We start from the raw sequence: 25,110 nt of genomic DNA, 5'->3' as shown, positions 1-25,110 counted from the left end.
AAAGCAGCTTTCAGGTAACATTCACAAACAGTTCTGTACATTTGAATTGTTTGCTGTTGGAACACAAGTGAAGATAAAGACACTGTCAACGCCTTGCCTCTTCATCCCCAACATTCCTGATTTGCTAGTCAACAGGTCTTCCATTTGGAAGCTTAAATTTTCCTAAGTATTTTGAGTTTTATATTTCTTTCCATTAAAGTTTCCAGCCTTTCATAGACATATTTAGTTTGGCAGCAGGGCACTAGTGACTCATGGAATGAAGAAATTTGAAAGCAAAGCTACTGAAAATGGATCTAATTTCTTTTAGTGTAATTTGGGAGCAAGCTATTGATAATTTGACTAATTTTTCCTGGTTTCATCAAATGCATCATTGCCAGCTAGTCATTCTGCGTAGCTGTTTTGATATTCTTGAAATGTATAGTACTTCAGATGCAACTTTAGCTTGTTTGGTCAAAATGTGAGACTATCCTTGGCTTATTTTCTCATTGTTTTTGGCAGGGCCCCTTCAATCAATGGGTATTGAGTGAAAAAACAGAATCATATTGAAACCATTTTCAGCATGATCCTTCCTATGGATCCAGCCGTTTTACAGTCCATTTTGTCAAACCCCAACAAATGTTCTCTATTAAAGGAATGACGCTGTTTCCTTCATAGGGGCCTCTGCCAATTCATTGCATTTATGTTGTTGATTCCTCTCTCAATTTTGAGGGGAGACACTCTGGGCCAGGAAATCTGTCTCCCCTATAAGGTCTGGCTAATTCTGTTAATTTTTCCCTCATACTTTGGAGCAGTTAATTAAAAATGGGCTCAGATGGAATTTTGATAACATGTGAACACTGTAAGTGTCATTCTAATTTACCGTGTCATTCTGAATTAGAGTTGGAACTGAGAGACCAAAGGTATATAAAATAGTGAGAATTATGAAGTGTATTTGTGCTACCAGTCTGTCTTACTTCTCTGTCATTTACTGTAACTTTGCATGTGCTTATGGAACCCTCCTTATCATTTAGGCTAGGATAGCAACTAGTAAAGGGGGAAGAGGGAAGACCCTTAAGAGCCAGGAATGCTAGAAAAAGAAAAAAGATTCAAGTCCGTCCCTCTAATTGAAGGCATACACTGCACAAAGCCTTGAAATCATCTGATGTGTGTTTGAGAGTGCAAATGAAAACCCTGGCTCCCAAGAGATCTAGACACGCTCATCACATATCAAACTCTGGCTATGGAAACCATTTTGTAGCCAAGAAAAGATTTTTAATGAGATTTGATTTATTGTGGGAAAGCTTGCTTTGGGGATCAAAGAACCAGACTCCAGTGGTGCTCGGAGAAGAATGGAAGGCAAATCTAGCCAGAAAGAAAGAGCGGACACCATTCTCCATTCTTGCGGAGGCTGGGCGGGAGGGATGGTTAAAGGAGTAGCAAGTCCTTATTGACCTCTTTAGCTCATCTACTCCCATGGACCAGCATTGGATAAGAAAGACATACACCTGTGATTCACTGAAAAGATAAATGAGAAAAATCCTGCTTGAGGTCATTACAGAACTAGGCCAGATTGATGCATTTTGCAATGCTACATAATAATAATAATAATAATGGCATTAGTTAAGCACTTACTATGTGCAAAGCAATCAATCAATCAATCAATCGTATTTATTGAGCACTTACTGTGTGCAGAGCACTGTACTAAGCGCTTGGGAAGTACAAGTCGGCAACACACAGAGACAGTCCCTACCCAACAGTGGGCTCACAGTCTAGAAGGGGGAGACAGAGAACCAAACAAAACATATTAACAAAATAAAATAAAGAGAATAGATATGTACAAGTAAAATAAATAAATAAATAGAGTGATAAATACGTACAAACATATATACATATATACAGGTGCTGTGGGGAAGGGAAGGAGGTAAGGCAGGGGGGATGGAGAGGGGGAGGAGGGGGAGAGGAAGGAGGGGGCTCAGTCTGGGAAGGCCTCCTGGAGGAGGTGAGCTCTCAGTAGGGCCTTGAAGGGAAGAAGAGAGCTAGCTTGGCAGATGTGGGGAGGGAGGGCATTCCAGGCCAGGGGGATGATGTGGGCTGGGGGTCGACGGCGGGACAGGTGAGAATGAGGCACGGTGAGGAGATTAGCGGCAGAGGAGCGGAGGGTGCGGGTTGGGCTGGAGAAGGAGAGAAGGGAGGTGAGGTAGGAGAGGGCGAGGTGATGGACAGCCTTGAAGCCAAGGGTGAGGAGTTTCTGCCTGATGCGTAGGTTGATTGGTAGCCACTGGAGATTTTTGAGGAATCTCCAGTGGCTGTTCTAAGAAAGCACTGTTCTAAGCTCTAGGGAGGTTACAAGGTGACTAGGTTGTCCCACGTGGGGCTCACAGTCTTAATCCCCATTTCACAGATGAGGTAACTGAGGCCCAGAGAAGTGAAGTGACTTGCCCAGAGTCACACAGCTGACAAGTGGCTGAGCTGGGATTTGAACCCATGACCTCTGACTCCCAAGCCTGGGCTCTTTCCACTGAGCCATGCTGCTTCTACATGTTAATCAGGGGGAAATCTTCAAGATGATCTGATAAATGAGCCTTTTATACAGTCTCTTGATTGATTGTCTTCATTGTTTAAATTACAAAGTCTGTCAATCTTGCAACCAGGGGATAGTGTCAGGGAAGAGAAGGGCAGGACTCTCCATAATAATAATAATAATAATAATAATGATGATGGTATTTGTTAAGTGCTTACTATGTGCCAAGCACTATTCTAAGCGCTGGGGGAGACACAAGGTAATCAGGTTGTCCATGCGGGGCTCACAGTCTTAACCCCCATTTTACAGATGAGGTAACTGAGGCACAAAGAAGTTAAGTGAAAGTCACACAGCTGATAAGTGCCGGAGCCGGGATTATAACCCACGACCTCTGACTCCCAAGCCCGCGCTCTTTCCACTGAGCCATGCTGCTTCTCTATGAGCTCCAGAGGAAGAGACCCAAGCCCTACTTCATTGGGCTTACAGATGGGGAGAGGCTCTGCAGTGAATTGAAAGTGGAGTTTGTGGAGGAAGGGTGGGAAGGGAAGAATAAGAATATGTAAATTATTTTCTTCCCCTATATTCAATTATTTGGGGATTCATAAATAGGCAGAAGCCCTCCTTTTGATTATGCCTTTCATATCTCTCCCATGTTGATTCTGCCAGAGCTGACCTCCACTGAGGGGACAGTGGAGAAAGAGTACCCAGCCCACAAAGAGCAGACTATCTTCCGGCTTCTGTTCTTCCAGACCAGACTGGAAGACCTTCCTTATTCAGGAAGGTTTGTGTGGGTGGAAGGGAACAGAGAGGCTGCTCTGGAAGGGGCAGTGGGGACAGAGTCTCTGACGTACAGGCAGACTGGGGAGGGAAAATGGGGAGGTGGAGGCCAGACCGGTGTCAGATTGCCAACAAATGACGGCAGAAGTCAGTCACAGGGGACGTGATGCCATGTTGGGTCATAATTCAACCACTTCTACTAGAAATTGATAGATTTGATAGGATGCCTGGACATATCCGTAATCCAACCAACTGACCGTGTTGCAAATCGCACCCCTGTCACGTACCCACCATGCGTATGCTGACTCAACAGTGCAAAGTTCAACTAATTCCCTCACTTTGGTTTTGCTTTTTCTCCGCGGTAATATAGAATAGCTCCAAGGATAACCTCATTGCCTGACCTTCCGTGAACTGGAAACTGGAAATGCTAATTGCTGTGGTTGCAATTTCCAAACCAATTGCTAGGGCCAGAAATTAAACTTCAGTCGTTACGGTCGTGCCAATTTTTTTTCAAGAGTTACATTCTTCATGAACGGCCAGAGAATAACACTAAAAAAACAAAGACAATTATTTATGTTTGCAATAAGCAGACAAATGTGTGTTTTACTCATATCAGATTACTCCAGTTGTCATTCCTCGTCAGGTTCTAATATTGTTTCTTGTCATTCTAATTTGATTAAGATCATTAGTATTCCACTCAGGAAAAAAAAATGATTTTAAGAAGCTGAAAAAGTGTGTTGCTGTCAGCAATTTGAAAGCTGAAGTGTGTGCTCTAAAGCTGAATGATGTAGGAATGACTTTTCGGAATACTGCTGAAAGCCTCCTCTAGTTAAGGAGCAGATGTATTGGATGTTGTGCAAGTATCCCAAGCATTGGTCATCTTTAGAGGGTCAGAGATCTGAGTGGGAGAGTTTCCTCAGAAAGAAGTTATTGTCCTTGTATAACAGCATATAATATGTTGCCATCTCAATGGACTTTAATTTGCATTTCATATCCCTTGGAATATCTTCCTCTTGACAATCTGGGGGAATTTATTTGCACCCTGTTCATTACTCTGTAAGAAACTGTAAAATGTTTGCTATGCCATGTCAGAATTGGGGCCTCCTTTATTTCCTTGCATTTTTTAATTGCTTTTACTTTAGATATACCTACCCTTTAATTTAGATTTTCTACTCCAGTAGAAGATTATTAAAATGGTAGAAGTTACCAAAAATAAAGTTATGACTAGTCATAATTTCTTCATCTGAAAATGGGAACAAAATCCCTGTTCTCCCTTGCCTTAGACCTGTGAGTCCCACGTGGGACAGGGACTGTGTTCAACCAGGTTATCTTGGCTCAACCCCAGCACTTGGAATAATGCTTGGCAAATAGTAAGCACTTAACAAACACAATTACAATTATTAATATGGTGATTTTCAGTTTGTACTCCTATCTCAATTTGGTCCTCTCTGACCATAGTTACCTTACAAGATAATATGGGAAAGTTACTATTCAAAGAAAAATGGTCGAAGACAATGGTCCAGCCAAATGGTTATGGAATTGAATGTCAAACCTTGAAATAAAAATGTGCTAAAAAAATCCCTTTTTAGCTAAGAGACACTTCTTTTGGTCTCTAGCTCAAAAGAAATATATTTCAGCAGTGTGGAATTAAGATTGGAGTGGCATAGAATAATAAGGAGTCAGCTCTTTGGAAATAAAGATTAATTAGATCTTTTATCTCGACCCTCAAAGGAATTGGCATTGGATCTTTTCCCGCTGTTGAAAAGGCTGGTTTAAAAATGTGTTTCACCTTCTTCTGCCCTCTTTGTGCCTAGATGCTGGCTGGGAAAGGCCTGGAAATATTCAGGCTTCCTGAAAGAGGTCAGAGATATTGCAGGAGCAACTTGACTTTGAATAGGAGTAAATGGAATGCCCATGAAAGAATCTGTCTTTTCCAATTTCTATCAATCAGTCAATTGATGCTATTTATTAAGTACTTTCTTTGTGCAGAAAACTTTACTAAGTTTTTGGGGGGATATGATAAGCCAGAGGTGGTAGGCACGATCCTTACCCACAAGGAGTTTTGAATCTAGTCGGGGAGACATAATTATAATGGTCTTTAAAACCCACCACACTGGGAAAGCATACAAATTCCACCTTGAAGCCCCTCAGGTTTTTTCTACTGCCTCTTTCCCTATCAGGCTGAGTACTATTGTTTCTTGAAAAATCTGGATCAAGAGAGCAAATGACCACAAATTTGAGGTGTACCAGTGGATTACCTGGGTAATTCAAGCCAAAAAGTACAGTTCAATTTCAATTATTTGGGTACTAGGGTCAGGAAAGAGATGGGGGAACATAAAACAATTTTTGCCTAGACTATCCAGATAATTGAAGCCATGACATAGGATTTTGGGTTTAAATGAGCAGGATAATTTGCTGGTGTAGACCTTCGCAAAATATATAGACAAAACAAACAAACAAAAAATGTTCTTCCTCTCTACGCAGCAAGATCTGCTCCTTCCGAAATCATCTAGCCTCAGGAGGAAAGGTATCAGCAAGAGCTCCTGGTTATCCAGAGATGAGTAGAACAGTAGAGGGCTGAATATGAGAGCAAAAGCCAAGCCTGTAGTAGGTTAGACGGAGTCACAGGAATTTAGGTTCCCTTTTGGCAAGACACACCCAGGGCAGAACTGGGGAGCAGACTGCTTTCTGGAACACATAGATTTCCTGAAGGTTTAGTCCATGTGGTTTCAGACTCACCTCAACTTGGATAGCTTGCTGTGGGTAGGAAAAGTGTCTGCCAATTTTGTTGTACTGTACTCTCCCAAGCGCTTGGTTTAGTGCTCTGCATATACTAAGTGCTCAGTAAATACCATTGACATGCTGGACATACTCGCATGGGCCAGATTTAGAGGCCTAAAGCAGACACGGCCTACCCTGTGTAAAGCAAAACTTGGTGTCCCGTCCTCTTCCACACCCATTTTCACTCCCTTTATTTGGGGCTGTGCTTCAGTTTATGCCAATTTGGTTGCAAAATCTGCTCAACCCTGGAATCCCACCTGCTGAGAAAGGACCCAAAGTTACTAAGAAAATAATCTCTCTGGGGATTTGTCCATTTTGTTAGCTCCGTTATGCTTTCCAGGTTTGCTTAAGCAAACTTGGCATGTGTAAGAGGATTTAAGCTGTACATACCCAGACCAGTCTGCAGCAGGAGCTGACCTAAAGATTGAAAGACTGTCATTTGAAGCAGAATTTATGGTTAATTTGGAAAATAACCTCTGTTGGTGTGAGGTGTTAAAATTGTTCTCTTCTTTCTATGCTGAAAAGTCTTATCGGGAATGCTGGAAAAGTACTACCTCCAAACAACCCCTGTAATTTGAAGAGTTATTTAACCACCTCTAGACTGTAAGCTCCTTGTGGGAAGGGAAGACATCTATCGAATCTGTTATATTGTACTCTCTCAAGTGCTTAATGCAGCATTCTACCCACGGAAGGTGCTCAGTAAATACCACTGAAAGCTTTCAAGACTGGTCCATGGGGAGAGCATTAGGTTTTTCCTGGATTTTTCCTCTCCCTCCTTCTACAGTATATCATTTGTCTTAATGTATTCACACATTTAGATGGTGGGAAACTAGTGGCATTGCACCAATTATCTTATCTGCCCTCAGTCAGCAGTTGCCTCTTTATGACATCCTGTCATTGTTGAGCAGAAGTTGAACACATCCCGGTAGCAGCAGAAGAAGTTATGTGTTCATTGGCCTGAGAAAGTAAGCTCCTCCTGCTTTTTAAAAGAGAGAAACATACTAAAAATGGCCTGTCATTTATATGTGCTCTAAACAGAATCACTATTTCAGATGAGAACAGGAGAATTAACAGAAGACTGCAGAAAATCACAGACAAGATAATGCTACCTACAACCAATAGAGGTTGGTATTATATCTATCTTTTTGAAGCCACCTCCCTTCAAGTTTTCCCCCAGTGGAAACTTCCTCCGATTTCTAGAATAGATTGCGGAGTCAGAGGTCATGGGTTCAAATCCCGGCTCCGCCAACTGTCAGCTGTGAGACTTTGGGCAAGTCACTTCACTTCTCCGTGCCTCAGTTCCCTCATCTGTAAAATGGGGATTGAAACTGTGAGCCCCCGGTGGGACAATCTGATCACCTTGTAACCTCCCCAGCGCTTAGAGCAGTGCTTTGCATATAGTAAGCGCTTAACAAATACCAACATTATTATTATTATTATTATTGTTGGGTGGAATTTGAAGAACGTTTGCTTTAAATCTTTGCTACTCTGTAGAGGTAGATTGAAAAGCTACATTTTGCCCTGCCAAACCTTTGAGCAAGAAAGTTTTGAGACTATCAGTAAAAGGCAAGTATTTGTCCCCAACATCTTCCCTAGATGACAGCCCTAGTAGTTGCAAAAGTTCTGTCATTCATAAAGCATCTCACGATGCACAGCTCCCTCCCCACATACAGGGACTCGATAAATATTTAATGATGGTAGTGATGGTCAAACAAGTTTAAGATGAATTATAAGCCCACAGGGTGTTTCAAGTTTCTCCACATTTATTGCCACAAAGAATTGCTAAGAATTACTTGTCAAGGCAACAGATTGGAGAAAATAAGATTTTACTTATGGAGTTTGGGAACAATTATTTAATAAGGTTCTTAAACTTTGATATCTCAGGCTCAGAGGCTTAGTTGACCCTTGGAACTTTTCTCGGACCATAATTCTTTCCATAAGCATTTAGCTCAGTGTTCTGCACCAGGAAAGCACTCAATAAACACCACTTCTTCATCCAGGGATGGAAGCCTTCTGTCTGATCAGGCTCTGTTTGCCCATCCTGTCACCAGGGGTGGTGGATGTGCCACAGAGCAGGTAGTCAGCGGTGGTTCAGCCCTTTCCCCAAGTCCACACTGTGTCACGAGGGCTAGATGTTAGTTATGAAAGAGTGGGAAATGCATACACACCACTCCAGCTGTCCAGACTCAACAGAAGAGTGGGTGGTCAGGGTCAGATGAGCAGATTTAGAGAAAGAGAAAATGAATAGGATCTACTGGCAATCACCCCCACCAACCTTCAGCCCAGCTCGTAACCCCAGCTGGGACATAACCTTAATGCCTTTCAAATGCCCCGGTCGGCTGTTTCTTGTGAGCTGAATGCAAACTCCCAATGACTGCTCTTTCTGAGCCCGTCAGTAAAAAGCCATCCCATGACCCCAAGTTCACTGAGATTTCTGGAAAAATACTAACATGGATTTGGAAAGTCCATGCCTCAACACATAAAGAAATATATTGAATATTTTTAAAGATATAAAATTCTCAGAACTGTTGGACAGTTTTCGGTGTGTGACCTCCCTCTTCCAAGTGGCATTGCTCAATAGCATGACTCCTTTCGGAAGGCTGACATCATGTTGTTGTGTAACTCATAACCATAGCAATGTCACTTTTGTAACTTCACTCTGTGCATTCGACTACTGAAAGCTCTAGCAACTTTATGTTTTAACCAAAAAGCATTATTTATGATCACCCCTGTGAAATATGAGACTTCTCTGTTGTGGAAAAAAAAAGCAATAAAGGCAAATTTAGAGCTTAAGAAAAGTACATGCAGGCCTGACATTTTGTCTATAATAAAAAACTGGGCATAGTAGCAGTGTCCATTTCCCTCCCTCGGCCCTGCCAATGCACTTCAGCCTTGAGAGGGAGGGGTGAGGATTCATGACCCTATACCTCTCTATTGAGAACTGTAGCAATGGTGAACACCTGTTAGCCAGAAACTAGACTGAGATCACAACCTAATTTCACAGACTTATAAACAGACATCAAATGGCCATGACTTTTTACCATTTTGGTCTGGAGTCAACCCAACAGCCAGAAGATTAAAGACTCTACAACCCATTACTAATCCTATGACTCACACAATCCCCATTTGATCGCATTTTGAATAAGTTGCCTTCTAAAAAAATAAAATAGCATCTGATAAATTTTTTTTTCAAATGTGACCTCTAAATTGCCTGACTCAGAATTACAGTAAAGCTGTGTATGAAAGGGAGAATTCAATCAGTGGTATTTACTGAGCAGTTACTGAATGTAAAGCACCAAACAAAGATTTTTGGGAGAGTTGAACAGAAGGAAAACACAAGTTCACCTACCCTTGAGGAGTTTATAAGCTAATGGGATAGAGAGGAAAAAAGTGAGGATAGAGAGGAAAAAAGTGGGACTAAGAGAAGGAACAAGGATATAATCAATTTTAAAAATCAACAGTGTTTATTGAGTGCCAACTCTACAGAGGACACCAAATTAAGCAGTGGGAAAGATGCAATAGAGGTAGAAGGAAGGATCTTTACCCTCAAGAAGCCTACGTTCTAGCAGGGGAGACAGACATAAATTAAATTACAGATAGGAGGGGAAAAGAATGGAAAGATGACTATGTGGATTAGTAAATGCTTAAAGTATATAAAGTATATAAGTTGATAGGAACAGATGTAATGTAAGTGGTTGGGAGTGCATAATTGCAGAGATGGCACAAAAATCCTGAGATGGGATTGGGAAAATATGACCTGGAGAGAAGAAAAATGAATCAGGGAAAACCTCCTAAAGAATGTGGACTCTAACAAGGGTTTTATACAAATATGTCTGACTGAAGTAGCCGAATGAATAATTGTTACCCAAATTGCTGGTTCAGTCTCTCATCCTATCCTGACTGGATTACTGCATCAGCCTCCTTTCTGATCTTCCTTCCTCCTGTCTCTCCCCACTTCAGTCTACATTTCACTCTGCTGCCCAGATTATCTTTGTACAGAAACACTCTGGGCATGTCACTCCCCTTATCAGAAATCTCCAGTGGTTGCCTTTCAACCTTAGAATCAGGCAAAAACTCCTCACTCTCGACTTCAAGGCTCTCCATCACCTTGCCCCCTCCTACCTCACCTCTCTTCTCTCCTTCTACAGCCCAGAGCACATACTCCGCTCCTCTGCTGCTAACCTCCTCACTGTGCTTTGTTCTCGCCTGTCCCGCGTCGACCCTTGGCCCACGTCCTACCTCTGGCCTGGAATGCCCTCCCTCTGCACATCCACAAAACTAGCTCTCTTCCTCCCTTCAAAGCCCTACTGAGAGCTCACCTCCTCCAGGAGGCCTTCCCAGACTAAGCCCCCCTTTTTCCTCTCCTCCTCCTCCCCTCCCCATTTCCCCCCCCCATCCTCCCCACCCCGCTCCCTCCCTCTGCCCTACCCCCTTCCCCTCCCCACAGCACTTGTATATATTTGTACATATTTATTACTCTATTTTATTAGTACACATTTATTACTCTATTTTATTAATGATATGTACATAGCTATAATTCTATTTATTCTGACAGTATTGAGACCTGTCTACTTGTTTTGTTGTCTGTTACCCCCTTCTGGACTGTGAGCCTGTTGTTGGGTAGGGACAGTATATGTTGCCGATTTGTACTTCCCAAGTGCTTAGAACAGTGCTTTGCACACAGTAAGCACTCAATAAATACGATTGAATGAATGAATGAATGAATTACAGATGATAGAATTAAAATACTAAAATGCCGGGGTGACTGTTGAGTTGGCCCAACTAAGATGTTATGAGTTAATCAGGAAGGGCTTCCTGGGGTAGGTGAAAGTTAGGAGGACTTTGAAGATGGGGAGAACTGACCTAGCAGATTTGTGGGGGGAGTGAGTGAGTTTTCTAGGTTAGAGAAACAGTGTGTGCAAAGGGTCAGATGGGGGGAAATTGAGAGGGAGATACAGTTAGAGGTAGATATTGAGGGTTTGAGCTAGGGAATAGTGATGAAGAGAGCCGATGGGTAGCTGATGGAAGTCAGGTAGCTAATTGTATGGAGGTTTTGCTTGATCCCTAAATCCATGGCCCCCAAAGCCAGGATCTAGGATTAACAATATTGCGGAGTCACATATCCCCCAGACTCCCAGCCAGACTTGAAGCTGGAAATTCAGAGTCTTTGTACAAGTCTGTGGCATGCACATTCAGAGACCAACAGCCCAGTGGATCTGGGAAAATCATTCTTCAAGAAAGGCAACAGTACAAAAATGTATTTCAGGCTTTTAGTAGGAAATAAAATCCTTAACAAGAAATTGCAGCTCCTAAGACCTTGGGGCAGTGGAGATCCCTTCAGGACACCCGAAGTCATCACTCTTGTGAAACATCTTCAGAAAGAACTAGGAAGCAGCAGTTCTTCGCTGAGGAAGGGATGGAAGAGGAAGGAGAGGAAAAAGCAAAGGAGGAGAGGCAGACCCATTTTCATTCCCTTGCTGAAAACCAAAAAATGACTAGCAGTGTAGTGGAAGAGGCCAGCAGCATTGGTCTCTGCAAATAACTCCCCTTTGAAGGGAATTAGAGAAGCAGGGTCACTGATAGGCCCTCCAAAGTCCCTGCGATAGCAGTTCCTGTCTAGGACTAAATACTGATGTGGTAAGAGCCTCCCATTGACTACTAGTAGTTATATCCTCAGGCCATCCTTCCAAAAGACTTTTATTTTGAGTCTCAGGGGAGTGTTCCAAAGCAGTGTCCATTGTCCAGGGCCTCATAAAGGGCAACCACTTAAGTCTCATCCGGAGGAAGTGGAAATAGACCGGTCTGTCATTGACCTATTGGTAGGTCAGATAAAACATTGAGGTTCATGGGCATTCAGCTGACATTGAAGTTTATCTTGTTCCCGTTCATAGCAATCATTTTTCAGTGAAGTCTGGGAATAGCCCAGAGCTGAAGCACATCTCTAGTGCACATGCTTCTAAAGCGGAAAATAATGCTCACCCATCGTTGTTTCCTCGGCTTTTCATTTCCTTTACAGTTGTTAATGGGGTTAAACACAATTCTCCCTACTGTGCAGGGGACAGTAATCCTGTGGGTTTACATGAGGAGGGATACAATGCTCCTGCCCAGGCCAGCCATGGTTCCTGTGCAACATCCACAGACTAGGGTATGCCCGAACGCCTGCAGAGCTGATTGGGGGCATGGCAGGCACCAGTCAGCAGGAAGAGCAGTACATGCACATTGCCAAAAAATCTGTGATCAGCTGGCCTCCCCTCCCTGCTGCAAACAATTTCACATATTGGTAGATAGCAGAACAGTCTCCTGACGCACAGATCGACAAGCTCAACACCAGCCTCTCCAATAAAGTGCATTCCCTTGCTCCTCTGCCCCTACCCCCGTCTCGTACCACTAACCCATAACCCTAGATAACCTCCAGAGCACACTTCTTCTCCACACCTGTGCCCGAGCTGCAGAGCATGGTTGGAGGAAATCCAGAGTTTTCTCTGACCTTGTCCACCTTAAATTCATTTTGGTTGAGATACATTTAGATTTGTATTCACGGAAATCTGTGTTGATGGGAGAATGCTAAGCATATTTACATGGTTAATATCAACAACGTTGGGCAGGTGCTCCTTCTGGATGTGGAAGACTGTACTAGGCCCTTGAGAACCTTCCACAAGAGTGAAAGACAGTATCCCTACCCTCGATGAGTATGCTAGCTAATGGAGGAGTTTACAATTTTTAAGCAGCAGATGTTTGGGTTTTCCTAACCTGGTGATCTGGGAATCATGTCTTTCACTCTTGTGGAAGGTTTTCAGGAGCCCAGTACAGTTTTTCACAACCAGAAGGAGCACCTCATCAACGTTATTGATATTAACCATGTAAATACACTTAGCATTCTCCCGTCAACACAGATTTCCATGAATATGAACCTAAAAGCATGTCAACCAAAAGTCTCGGTGTTTGACCATCCTTTTAGCCCTTCTGCCTGACTTCCATTAAACTTACCAGATTTCATTTAGGCTCTAGGCTGGTTGGCCAGTGCTTATTCTTATGGCCGCCTGAACTCATCATAGAGGATTCCATCTAAGAGAGACTAACTGGAGCAGGCACACATACAGGGATAGGGTTTTTGCAAATAGGCTCTTGTTCCCCCTCCCTCTCTATAGGAAGCTCTCAGCGGTATCTGCCAAACCAACTCTGATGTATCTAGTCACTGAGTGAACTGGGGTTTACAAACAAAAAGCATGGTTCCTTGAAGAGTGAACAACTAAATGGACGAGGCAGGAGAAACAAATGGAGACTTACAGTTAGATTTTTTTTTAATGTGCAAGTGTTGGAGGCAAAAATTTAAAAGTACAAGTAACAGGAACGAATGTTGAAATTACAAAGATATGCAGAAGTTCTGAACTAGATGAAGCGGCATGAATGGGATTGTACTGAAAGAGATTAATTTTGTAAGACATCACCTAGAAAGTGGAGGGGGTAGCTTTCCCATTGCCCTTACTTCCTTCTAGAGCCACTCAGGATCCCCAGAGTGCTTCTGGTACCTGCACCAGTTTTCTCTAGATCTGTTGGGTAAGGAGTGAGCCAGCACACTTCTCAGAATAGCAAGACGTGATCAGAGCCTCTTTCTTCATCTTTCCTGGGGTCAGTCTGTAACAACAGTGTTTTCTGCAGTCCTACTGGGGGTAAAATATTATAGCAAGCATTCTACTATACTACAGTAGGAGCGGGGAGGGATTCAAGAGTTATAAAGAATGAACAAGACAGGATAGCCAAGTGATAAGAGCTCAGGCCTGAGAGTGAAGAGAGCTGGGTTCTCCTGGCTCTGCCACTTGACTGCTGTATGACGTTGGGCAAGTCACTTAACTTTTTTGCGTCTCAGTTTCTTCTATTAAGATGGGGATTCAATACTTGTTCTCACTCCCCCTTAGACTGTGAGTTCCATATGTGACAGGATAATTGGCACATTTACTATCATTATTATTATCATCATCATCAGTGTTATCATTACAATACCCTCCCTTATGGTGTTTATAATATAATAGGGCACAATGGTACCAAATCAACAGAAAACCTGAGAGGCTGAAACATCAAATCTGTTAGAAACAGGACCACAAACTGAAATGTAGATTGAATAATTTGCAGATATTTGCATATTTCTATATGCACAAAGGGTCCTCGGGGTGATCATCTGACCAGACACAGGCAGGATTAACATGGGAAAAGATTTGGATTTTGGTGGATTTTTCGTAATGTTTTGAACGAGGATGAGAAGTTGAGGCAGGGAGAGCCCTTCGGGTCTGGGAATTGATGTAAATCTGTTGAGTCTCCCTCACTACCTCCTAGAGCAAGTCCTGCATAAAATCAATCAATCATATTTATTGAGTACTTACTGTATGCAGGGAATGGTACTAAAAACTTGGGAGAGTACAATATAACAAAGTCGGTAGACCCGTTCTCTGCCCACAACGAGCTTACAGCTCAGAAAAACTGAATAGAGGGGGTTGCTTTGGGGAGCCACAAGCTTTCCTCCCAACTTGTTCTCATTCAGAAATGGGAGAGGTCATTTCCATTCATCTTCCCAAGAAAAACTAGTAAAAGTTAAACCCAATTCCAATGACCCCATCTCTTGTTAAAATTCTTTTCCAGTTCCACCTCAGTGCTAATTTGGCTGCAGAAGGGTGATAAAGCTGCTCTCAGTGCTTAATGAACAAAGTAGAGAGTTCATCTGATGTAGAGGGAGTGAGGAAGCTGAATTGCTGGTCTCTGATAACTGCCTTTCAGACTGTCAGGTGGCAGGATTTCAAATGATGTCATTCTTCTTGTCAATGACTAGCCCCCGGTTCTCAGCAGAAGGCGCAGAAACACTCAAGTTAATTAAAACTCTGATTTTCGCACTGAAGTCACAGGTTTGCACAGCGGGTAGAGTGTTTCTAAGCAAGGAAATTTTCAGACTAGAAGGCTCAATAAAACAGGTGCAGTTTTCCTTTAGCAGGGCCATGTCCTTAAATTGCTTTTCTGCTTTCAAGGCCTTGGATCCCATACTGCCTTTGCAAGTGCAAATCCAATCCATTACTGTTTCACACCAGGTTTGTTTTCTGTGCTGAGAGCCGCAGTATAGCCACGTGTGTGGGACCACTTTGGTGGGATCCATTAAAAGTGTTCAAAACAGGCATTTCCCCAGCTCGCTTCATGTCATACAAAATTTACACCCTGTAATGCGTTTCATTAATTCTCTTCAGGCTCAAAAGGCTTATGGCAGTCCCAGTTATTCATAACATCAGCAACTGCAGAATCCATTTCTGCACCACCTGTTGGGATCCCTTCCTCACTAGCTTCTGCTTTTCCCTTTTTCTCCTGATGTCTCACAGCAGCTGTTGCTGCATCCCTCTGTGGTGAAGACGTTTGGCTGGCACTTCTATCCTGCTCTCTGCCAATACCACTCCACAGAGCAGCCAAAAGGTCAAATCTGCCATCATTGTGGACACAATCCCTTCTTATTACGCCACCCCATCCTCTTGCCTGAGACCCCACCTGAAACTCCGTCCCCATTCTAAGTATTCAGGGATGCTTCTTTCAGTCAGTGATGCCTTGGTCTCTGTCCTCGGGAGTTTACTTTCATTTACCAGATGTGTACATTAGTGGTGAGTTGTTTATTAAATGGATTTTGAAGCATAGAATTCCTGAGCCATTTTTAAAAACAAACGTTCAAATATCTATGCTCCTGGGCACTTTGGTTTCTCTTAGACTTGAAAGACATCCTGTTTTCAGGAAGTACATTTCCCACTTTGTGTTAACGCAAAAAGCACGGCAGAGGAGGGATGTGTCTAGGATTAGAATGAGGATGGGAGGTTTGCCGAGAAGCAGATATCGACGAATTTTCTCTATCACCAGGAGGTGAAAGATAAAAAAGAAAACCCAATTCCCCAGTAATAATAATGATGGCATTTGTTAAGCACTTACTATGTGCAAGGCACTGTTCTAAGCACTGGTGGGGGGGGGGGATACAAGGTGATCAGGTTGTCCCATGTGGGATTCACAGTCTTAGTCCCCATTTTACAGATGAGGTAACTGAGGCACAGAGAAGTTAAGTGACTTTCCCAAAGTCACACAGCTGACAATTGGCAAAGCTGGGATTTGAGCCCATGACCTCTGACTCCAAAGCCTGTACCACTACCCCACCTGCCAAAGGCCATATTGAGCTTCTTAGGAAAGAAACTGGGGATAAATAAAATCATTTAGATGGGGAAGGAAAGTTGCATTGGTCTCATATTAGACTTTAGCCTTTGTGAAACATTTTAGGAATTTCTAAAAGTTGTTTACCTTTTAACAACAACCACACAGCCATCCCTCTGCTTCACATAATCTCCTAACTCCTTTCTAGCATTGACAGTTGCATCTGATGGAACATGTCCTTTCTTAATCCAGATTTTTTTCATCCCCACTTCATGCTATTGGTTCTTTGGCTCCCCTAACCATGTCTAATTCCCATTTTCCTCCATTATCCTGCCCCACAGTATGTCTTTAATATCCCTGCTATGCACTGGAGTAGATGCAAGATAATCAGATCAGACACCACCTCTGTCCCACATGTGACTCACAATCACAGAGGGAGAGCAAATATCCTATTCTCACTTTACAGATGAGGGAAATGAGACATAGAGAGGTTAAAAGTGGTTTGCCTGAGGTCTCACAGCAGACTGGTGACACAGCTAGTACTAGAACCCAGATATCCTGACTTCCTGTCCTGTGCTCTTTCCAATAATCCACACTGCCCTGCTTCCTTGTAGTCTTCCTTTAAAATTACAACTGAAGTGGAAAGTTTTGAGCCTCAAATTCACCTTTTCTCCACCCCAGAATTTTGCCTAGTTCTAGTCATGTAGTAAGTGAAGCAGTGTCGTCTACGGGGTAGAGAAAGGGCTTGGGAGACAGAAGGACCTGGGTTCTAATCCCAGCTCCACCAGTTGTCTGCTGTATGACCTCGGGCAAGTCACTTAACTTCTCTGTTCCTCAGTTATCGTATCTGTAAAATGGGGGTTAAGACACATGGGACAGGGACTGTGTCTAACCTGATTACTTTCTATTTACCCCAGCGCTTGGAACAGTTCCTGACACATAGTAAATGCTTAACAAATACTATTAAAAAACTGCTTATAATGAATCAGTGGTATTTATTGAGCCCTTACTGAGTGCAGAGCACTGGACTAAGGACTTGTAAATACCAAAAATTCAGTATTTTATATCTGCTGGAGATTTTAAAATCATAGGCAATAGTGGCAGCATGAAGTGCTCTAAGAGAAATAATATAATAGAATTATTCAGGAGGACTCTTAAAATGATCAACTTTGTGCTGTATCAGGAATAACCTGCGATTAAAAAGATGTTATGCCTTTATGTTATGAGGTTACATGTTTGGGTGGTGGGGGAAGGTGAAGAGGAGGGAAAGTGCAATCTAGACCCATTTCCTTTGGCCATTAAAATCCCATCTATAATTTACAGAGTACTCTTCCCTGTGGCACAGGATTTTTAGTCCACAAAGCCAACAGTAAACTCTACCGAAAGGAACTTCTGAAGTCTTTTTACTCAACACTTGTCTCCATGTAGTATGGTAAATCCTGTGTTTCAGAACTTTAAACACAAAGATCCCATAGCTTTCCCACACAGTGAGTAGTAGGGCTGCATGATCACTGATACAGTGGGACAGTCAGTGGTCTGGGCCCCCCAATCTCAAGGGGACTCAAACAGTTACTCATACGCCCCAATGTCAGCTGCACTGACATTGCATTGGGCAGAATGGCTCACAGGAGTTCTTTCACTTTGGTCTTTCTGCTCTGAGAGACTCCCAACCAAGGAGCCACTCTCTTCTCTGACGCGGTCCATTGGAGCAGTGCTATGGAAATAAAGGAACGGCTGCTCCTCCATCCACTTATCCTCCCTCTTATTCAGCCCTTAAAGGACTCCCCATATAAGCCCTGTTCAGGATTCCTGGCCCCCTTAAGACAATGGGGAGATGTAGGTTAGAGAAGGGCACATAAGAGTCTGTCAGTTGTGAGGTGAGTAGCTAACAGGACTTCACAGGATCACATATTTTTGCTGATTTCTTAATACAAGCCACTTTGATCCCTCAGTGCCAACCTACTCTCTGTACCTTGATCTCATCTATCTCACCTCTGACCCCTTGCCCTCATCTGGTGTGCCCTTGCCTCTCTCTGGTGTGGAATTCCCTCCCCCTTCATATATGAAGGACCATATCTCCCCACCTTCACAGTTATATTAAAATCAGATCTCCTTCAAAAGGCCCTCCCTACTAAGCCCTCATTTCCTCTATTCCCTTTCCCATCTGCATCTCTTATGCACTTGGATCTCTACCCTATCTATAAGCACTTGATATTCACCCCACTCTTAGCCCCACGGCACTTATGTGCATATCTGTAATTGATTTCAATGTCCGTTTGCCACTCTAAACTGTAAGTTTCTCGTAGGCAGGGATCAGGCCTACTGACTAGGAGTCACTCAATAGTATGTATTAAGTGCTTACTGTGTGCAGAGCACTGTACTATGCGCTTATGTGTTGAACTCGCTCAAGCGCTTAATATAGTGCTCTGCACACAGCATATGCTCAGTAAATACCACTGATTGGATGATATCTCTACTACCCAAGGGGTCACAGCTGGATGAAAGGACTGCTAGGGCTAGAAACCAGGAGACCAGGAAGGAGGTTCCATGGATTTGTAGATTCTGAATGTTTTCACTCATATATGCCCTGCCTGCTTCTGCTTCCCCTCCCCTACACAGTCTTACTACTTCCCAAATTTCAGTCAAGTTTACAGGCCCAGAAGCAAAACATATGGTGGAATCCCCACATCTATATTTCTTCTACTACCCCTTGGCTCTAACAGCCCTGGAAAAAGAATTGAAGGTGTCAGTTATATTCTGAAAAATACAAACATTTTCACTGGAAATGTGTATACATTGAATATATACATTACACTAAAGGGCAACGGCAGCAGTTCTTCCTAAAATCTACCAACTATTACTCTAAAGTTGCTCACACTTCAAATGATGATTGTTTTGGGGGGGCCGGGAGGGTTGCAATTTTTCAGTTGGGAAGATTTTGTGGATACTTGGCCAGATGGGATAGAGTGAAAACACCTCACCTCCCGGGCCCCGCATATGAGAATGTCTTCACCTTTTATTGCCCCTCTTTCCTTTTTCTTTCTAGATCTTTCTCTAGAGACAGAAACAATTCCTGAATTTCCTTACTACTTCCTAACAGAGTAAGTAGGTGTGCAGAAGAGGGGAAGCAGAAGCAAAGCAGGGCTCATAAGAGTGAGAACTAATGGGATCCTTTTGAGCTCTTCTGATTCTTGAATGAATTTTAAGAGTCATCATATCTCAATAGGATCACACTGACATGGGTGCTACATGTAAAAATGGAATGCTGAGAACATAGTCCTTCACCAGGTCCTGCTTATCCGCGTGAGAGACCTAATGCAGTGAGGTCACTTTGGCAAGGAAGCAAGGACAATCTTCCCCATTGCTGCATTACTGTAGAATATCATGTACTACGGATAAGAGGTGTGTTTAATGACACCCATATGTCTGATTAGTACCACACTGTGAGTTCTCAACTATAATTGGATGGACTGGTTCGTGGATTTTATAAATAGCACCCTCTATTTTCAACCTTTACAATACGTGCCAAAACACAGGAGATACTTTGTGAGGCCTTTCCTTTCTGCTTAACAGCAGCACTTTAAAAACCATGTCACTCACCATACCGGCCCACCCCTCAGCTGGGTCTGGTCCGTAATCCGGATACTTATTTATAAATCAATCAATAAATAGGAAGCAGCATTGTATAGTGGATAGAGCACGGGCCTGGGAGTTAGAAGGACCTGGATTCTAATCCCAGGTTCTGCCATAGGTCTGCTGTGTGACCTTGGGCAAATCACTTAACTTCTCTGTGTCTTAGTTACCTCATCTATAAAATGGGGATTAAGACTGTGAACCGTATGTGGGACATGGACCAGGTCTAACCTGATTAGCTTGTATCTACTACAGTGCTTGGGACATATTAAGTACTTCATAAACACCATGTTTTAAAAAATCCAGAAAATCGGTAAGAAGCAAAGTTAAAGTCATGAGGCCCCAAGAGACAGAAAATATTATTCCTTCAGCTTGTTGTAGGAACTTTGAATTTCTAATACCCAATTGAATTTTTGAATTTCAATTAAAAAATCAGAATTCTTCTGCATATAACACAAATGAATTGCCAGACCCTAATCTGGGATTACCAATTAAATTTATTCTGTTAACACCTGCATCCCAAGTAATCACTCAGTCAATCAGTCAATGGAATGTATTGAGTACTCATTATGTACTAAGCATTTGGGAGAGTGCGAGGACTTAGAAACTTTTGTTTTTACAAATGCAAATATATTTTCCAAAAAGCCAAGTTATGACTATGTTTAGGAGAAATACCACATATGAGAGTTGAGAAATATTCTACCCTTTATATTCTACAACAGTCAATTCCTGATTAGATTTCTAAGTCCAGTTTGGGGCATTCCCTATTAAAACGTATGTAGAGAAACTGGCCAGGATGCAACAGAGATTAAAAATGCTGGAATAAAGATCCTTAGAGGAAAGGTGAGAAGAATAGGGATTATTTAGCCTAGAAGAAATGCTTAAAGAGCTACAACAATAATTGTCTTCATAAAAGCATATAAAGGATTTTTATGAGGAAAATTCTGACTGCAATCAGTAGCAACAGTATTTATTGGATTTTACCCACTCTGGCTGGAGGTTTAGCTCAGGTGCAGTGGGGCACACACTAAAGAAATGAAAGACAAAATCTCTGTCCTTTAGTAGTTTACAATCAAATGTGGAAACTGGACCTAAATTGATGAGCATGCCTAAGTTAAGAGTAAGAGAACAGATACAAATAAGACACAAGGAAATAAAGAGAATGACTAATGGACCGATAACACATGCATACTGAGGTAAGAGATTGAATTAAACTGAACGAGGACCCTTGGCCATTCCCAGAAATCCCCTCCTGAAGATGACCTACTCAGGACTGACAAACCTACCTTTTCATAAAGAGAGTTGTAAACTCTGGGAGAAGCAGATTACTGGGCTTAGTACAGTGCTCTGCACACAGTAAGCGTTCAATAAATACGATTGAATGAATGAATTGGGAAATAAGTTCACGACTACTAATTCTGTTGTATTGTACTTTCCCAAGTGCTTAGAACAGTGCTCTGCACATAGTAAGCTCTCAATAAATGCCACTGATTGATTGACTATCTCCTCCCAAATACCATTTCAAGAATTACTTGTCTTCGTTTTGTATGTGGGAGCGTATATGTATTGTCAGTGTAATTCAGAAAAGAAAGGATCAAAATATGCCAACTACTTTGGATTTACCTCTTGAGACAGTTGGATTAACACAGTCTTCCTATCCTCAGTTTGGCTAATAAAAGTCTTAGCTTGAGCAGTTCTTCTGATTCTGTGTAATGTGACTCACAAATAATAAATTATATTTTTAAAAAATTGAATGGCCTCCAAATTACATAACCCTGGGTTCTGGGGTGCCAGATATCATTTGATAGTTTATTTTTCATCACCTTCCTTTCATTTGTTAAGAATTTTGAGTGATCATTGTTGCCATGCTTTTGATTTTACGGTACAATTAAAATAGAATATGTAAAAAAAAATTCCTAACACTTTAAGATTTCCTTTCAGTATTTATGTCTTGCCCTGTCATCGTTAAGGGAAAACTCAAGCAAATTAGATCCTGGATTTGGGGGAACTGGGGACATGGAGCAACTCAGTAATAGCTCTCAGTTTAATGCATCGATTCTGATATCCACCCCAAATTTTGAAAACTTTAGAACGATGTGACATTTATGACTTTGCCAGCAAGGCTTTAAGTCTCTTAAGAGTCTCAGGAACTTTGACTTCTCATTTGGCTCTATAATAATTGTGATATTTATTAAGGGCTTACTATGTGCCAAGCACTATACTAAGCATTGGGGTAGATACAAGATCATCAGTTCGAATGCAGCCATATGATGCCGATATTGTGCCAGAGTTCTTGTGTGAGGACTATGGCAGAGTGTTCAGTCTCCAGGGACTAGTTGGACTACAGGTCCCTGAAGGCTCCCATTTGCATTTTGATTAATCGACTCCATTTCAGATCAAAGGGGTTTGGTGACCTTTCAATCTGATATGCTCACCAAGCAAACTGCTTTGTTTTTGATCTGCATAGTCAGTCAATCGTATTTCTTGAGCGCTAACTGAGCATAGAGCACTGAACTAAATGCTTGAGATATGTCCTGTGACAAGTGGAGTCTTCAACCCCCTGGAAGTGGCGGAGCTGCTTCAGGCACAGGTAGAGAGAATGCTGCTTCCCTTGCTTTCCTCCAGCTTCAAAAAGTGGTGATCATATCACTGTGGGGCACCAATGGAGCTTCTGCTACTCTAAAACCAGGGAAGAACGGGATGGGTTCCTGGAGATGAGAGGTGGGGATGAGCAGTAGAAACCAGAGCATCAGCAGCAGCAGCCAAACAGCTAAAGGATTCTGCTGTTAGAACCCTCCCTTTCTGCCTCCCTTTCTCTGTCCTCTTCTGCCCTACTCCAAGCGGAGTTGAGTCAGTCTAATGAATTCCTTATCAAAATCGGTCTACATAGGAAAATTAGCTGCCAGGAGGATTGTTTGGACCAAAATCACTACGCTGTCATGGAATCTCTAGAAATACGTAATTCTGCGTAAGCTTTGCAAATGACAAACGCAGGGAGGAAGAAAAATGGAGTCAGTGCTTTCCAAACCTGTTGATTTTGAGTGGTTTAATATCTTGTTCCCAGTTTTTATAGGCAAGAGTAGTATTTTTTAATTCTTCAGAAAAATGTCTTCTGTTTCTTCTTTTCTAAATGCTTACATAGTGACAGCCTCACTGGACAGTCATCAATAGAGATCTTTTGTGGTATTTGTTAAACTCTTACTATGTGCCAGGACTGTACTAAACTCTAGGGTACACACAAGCTAATTAGGTTGGACACAGTCCATGTCCCACATGGGGCTCACAGTCTTAATCCCCATTTTACAGATGAGGTAACTGAGGGACAGAGAAGTGAAGTGACTTGCCCAAGATCACACAACAGACAAGTGGCAAAGTCAGGATTAGAACCCAGGTCCTTCTGACTCCCACGTCTGTGCTCTATCCCTTTGGCCATGGTGTTTTGTTTTGGGGATGGGAGTGCAGAGGGCGAGTAATTGCCTTTGTTTGGTCATCACCATGATTGTAAGTCATCCCACTAATCATTTTTGCCTTAAATATTTGACATGCCTATTTTTATAAATGCTTCAGGTCAATTATTATTACATTAAAAATACATGGGTTCTTAATAGAGAATGTTAAATGTGGATGCCCCAATTCTGGTCTCGATGCAGTCAGCCTACATTCAGGCCTTGTTTTCACCCTCAGTTAGTTAACTTTACTGATCTTATAATAGCTCATTACCTCTCACCAGCTAATCAGCACGCTCTATGCTTCAATTTTCTCGAGTGCTCTTGTTTTTATGAAAGTGTTGTCGGTGCTACTATTTTTAAACCATTTTAAGGAATTTAACTCAGCTTAAAACCAGGTAGCATGATTTGCATAGAAACTCTGCTATTCAGAGAAATTGATGATTCCAAGTTAGAGCAAAAAGGTGACACTGTTGATGGCATGATAAATGGAGAACCCAAATGAGAGGGACATAGAGGAATTTGACTTGAAAGAAGAATATTCAGACATCTAAGCCTTGGAAAGAGAAATCACAGTGATTTGTGGCCTCTTGAGTTCCAAGAAAAAAGAAGAGGCAAAGAAAGGCACAGATGTTCCAAATAATTCACAGTATTTATGAGAGATCAGTCCAAATGTTAAAAAGGGGGCACTGTAGACAAATATTGCACTATGGTCAGAAAAAAATTAAGCAATTGATATAAATGGATGTTAGATATTCACTACTGGCCTTTCTAGACTACACGCTATAGAAAAAAATAATGTACATAGTTGAGTATGGCTAAGGAGAGAAGGGTTTTAGAGTCATTAATGACAAACAACAGTAGTTCCTGAAATGCAGCCCTGATTTCAATTGTACTTTCCTTTCCAAGTTGGCCTTACCCTCTCTCAGTGGGAATGCCTTGTTTTTAGTGGTGTGGGCCTCTGCTGCACTATTCCCACTCTCTTATCAAATTCCTTCTAAACAAATACAGACATTTGTATTGAAAACTCCCAGCAAGAATTTGGGTTCATCCTCGGGCCATTGATCTTTGTGCATCCACTAGGCAGAGTTAAGAATATAATATTTAACCTGTAAAGTTTTCACTTAAAATGCAATGTGCCTGCTGAATTGCTCTCCAGCACCTCTGCCACTCTTTGTAGAACAGTCTGGGATCAGAAGCGCAGAGCTGATGCCTGACACCATATGAAAGCAGAACCAATGTCTTCTTTATGGAAGGGGTCATCCGAGAGCAATTAGTATTTGAAGTTCTTGATATGAAAATGAAGAGAATAAGCAGTTATTCTGTAAACTTCTTGATGGATAATATCCACCAAGTGTTTTGTACTCTCTCAAGCACTTAGTACAGGCACGAGGTAGGTGCTCAATAAATACCATTGATTGATTGATATGCTAGGTGCAGAATACAGTGCTCAGCACATAGTAAGCGTTTAACAAATACCATAATAATAATAATTATTATTATTAGGATCATTACACAAATGTCTTTCAAACTGGAATCATGGAGAAATTACGTGGTGACTTAAAATACAGACCTGAAGGTCTCTTCACAACAGCTTAAACATTGACCCCAGTCAGTGTATTTCTTTTTTTAAAAATAGTTCCTCCTAACTACTGTTAGCTAAATTTGGTATTTGCTCTCCCGGTCTTGTCCCTATTATTGTTGATTGTCTGTTGACACTGGCTAAGTATCTGATGTATTCTCACCACCTTCTCATTTTGTTCATTATCACCTCATTCTCCCAATAGTTTCTTAGACTAAAGAAAGAAAAGA

At 42.0% G+C, this 25,110-nt stretch overlaps 1 protein-coding gene across 5 annotated transcripts in view; it reads left to right on the top strand.

The window, feature by feature from the left end:
• The window catches only part of IGF1 (insulin like growth factor 1), an 89,503-nt gene that overhangs the window by 26,656 nt on the left and 37,737 nt on the right, over nt 1-25,110 (top strand). For 3 of the 5 annotated variants that reach the window (XM_038756756.1, XM_038756757.1, XM_038756758.1), the window contains one exon: nt 7,111-7,182. The exons of the other annotated variants lie outside the window; for them this stretch is intronic. In XM_038756756.1, coding sequence (XP_038612684.1) covers nt 7,111-7,182 — 72 coding nt within the window. The remainder of the gene's footprint in view (nt 1-7,110; nt 7,183-25,110) is intronic. 5 annotated transcript variants of the gene reach the window in all.

This window comes from Tachyglossus aculeatus, chromosome 14, assembly GCF_015852505.1.
Source record: "Tachyglossus aculeatus isolate mTacAcu1 chromosome 14, mTacAcu1.pri, whole genome shotgun sequence".
Taxonomy (NCBI): Eukaryota; Metazoa; Chordata; class Mammalia; order Monotremata; family Tachyglossidae; genus Tachyglossus; species Tachyglossus aculeatus.
Note: the sequence above shows the minus strand (reverse complement) of the source record. Positions and strands in the feature narration are given on the sequence as shown.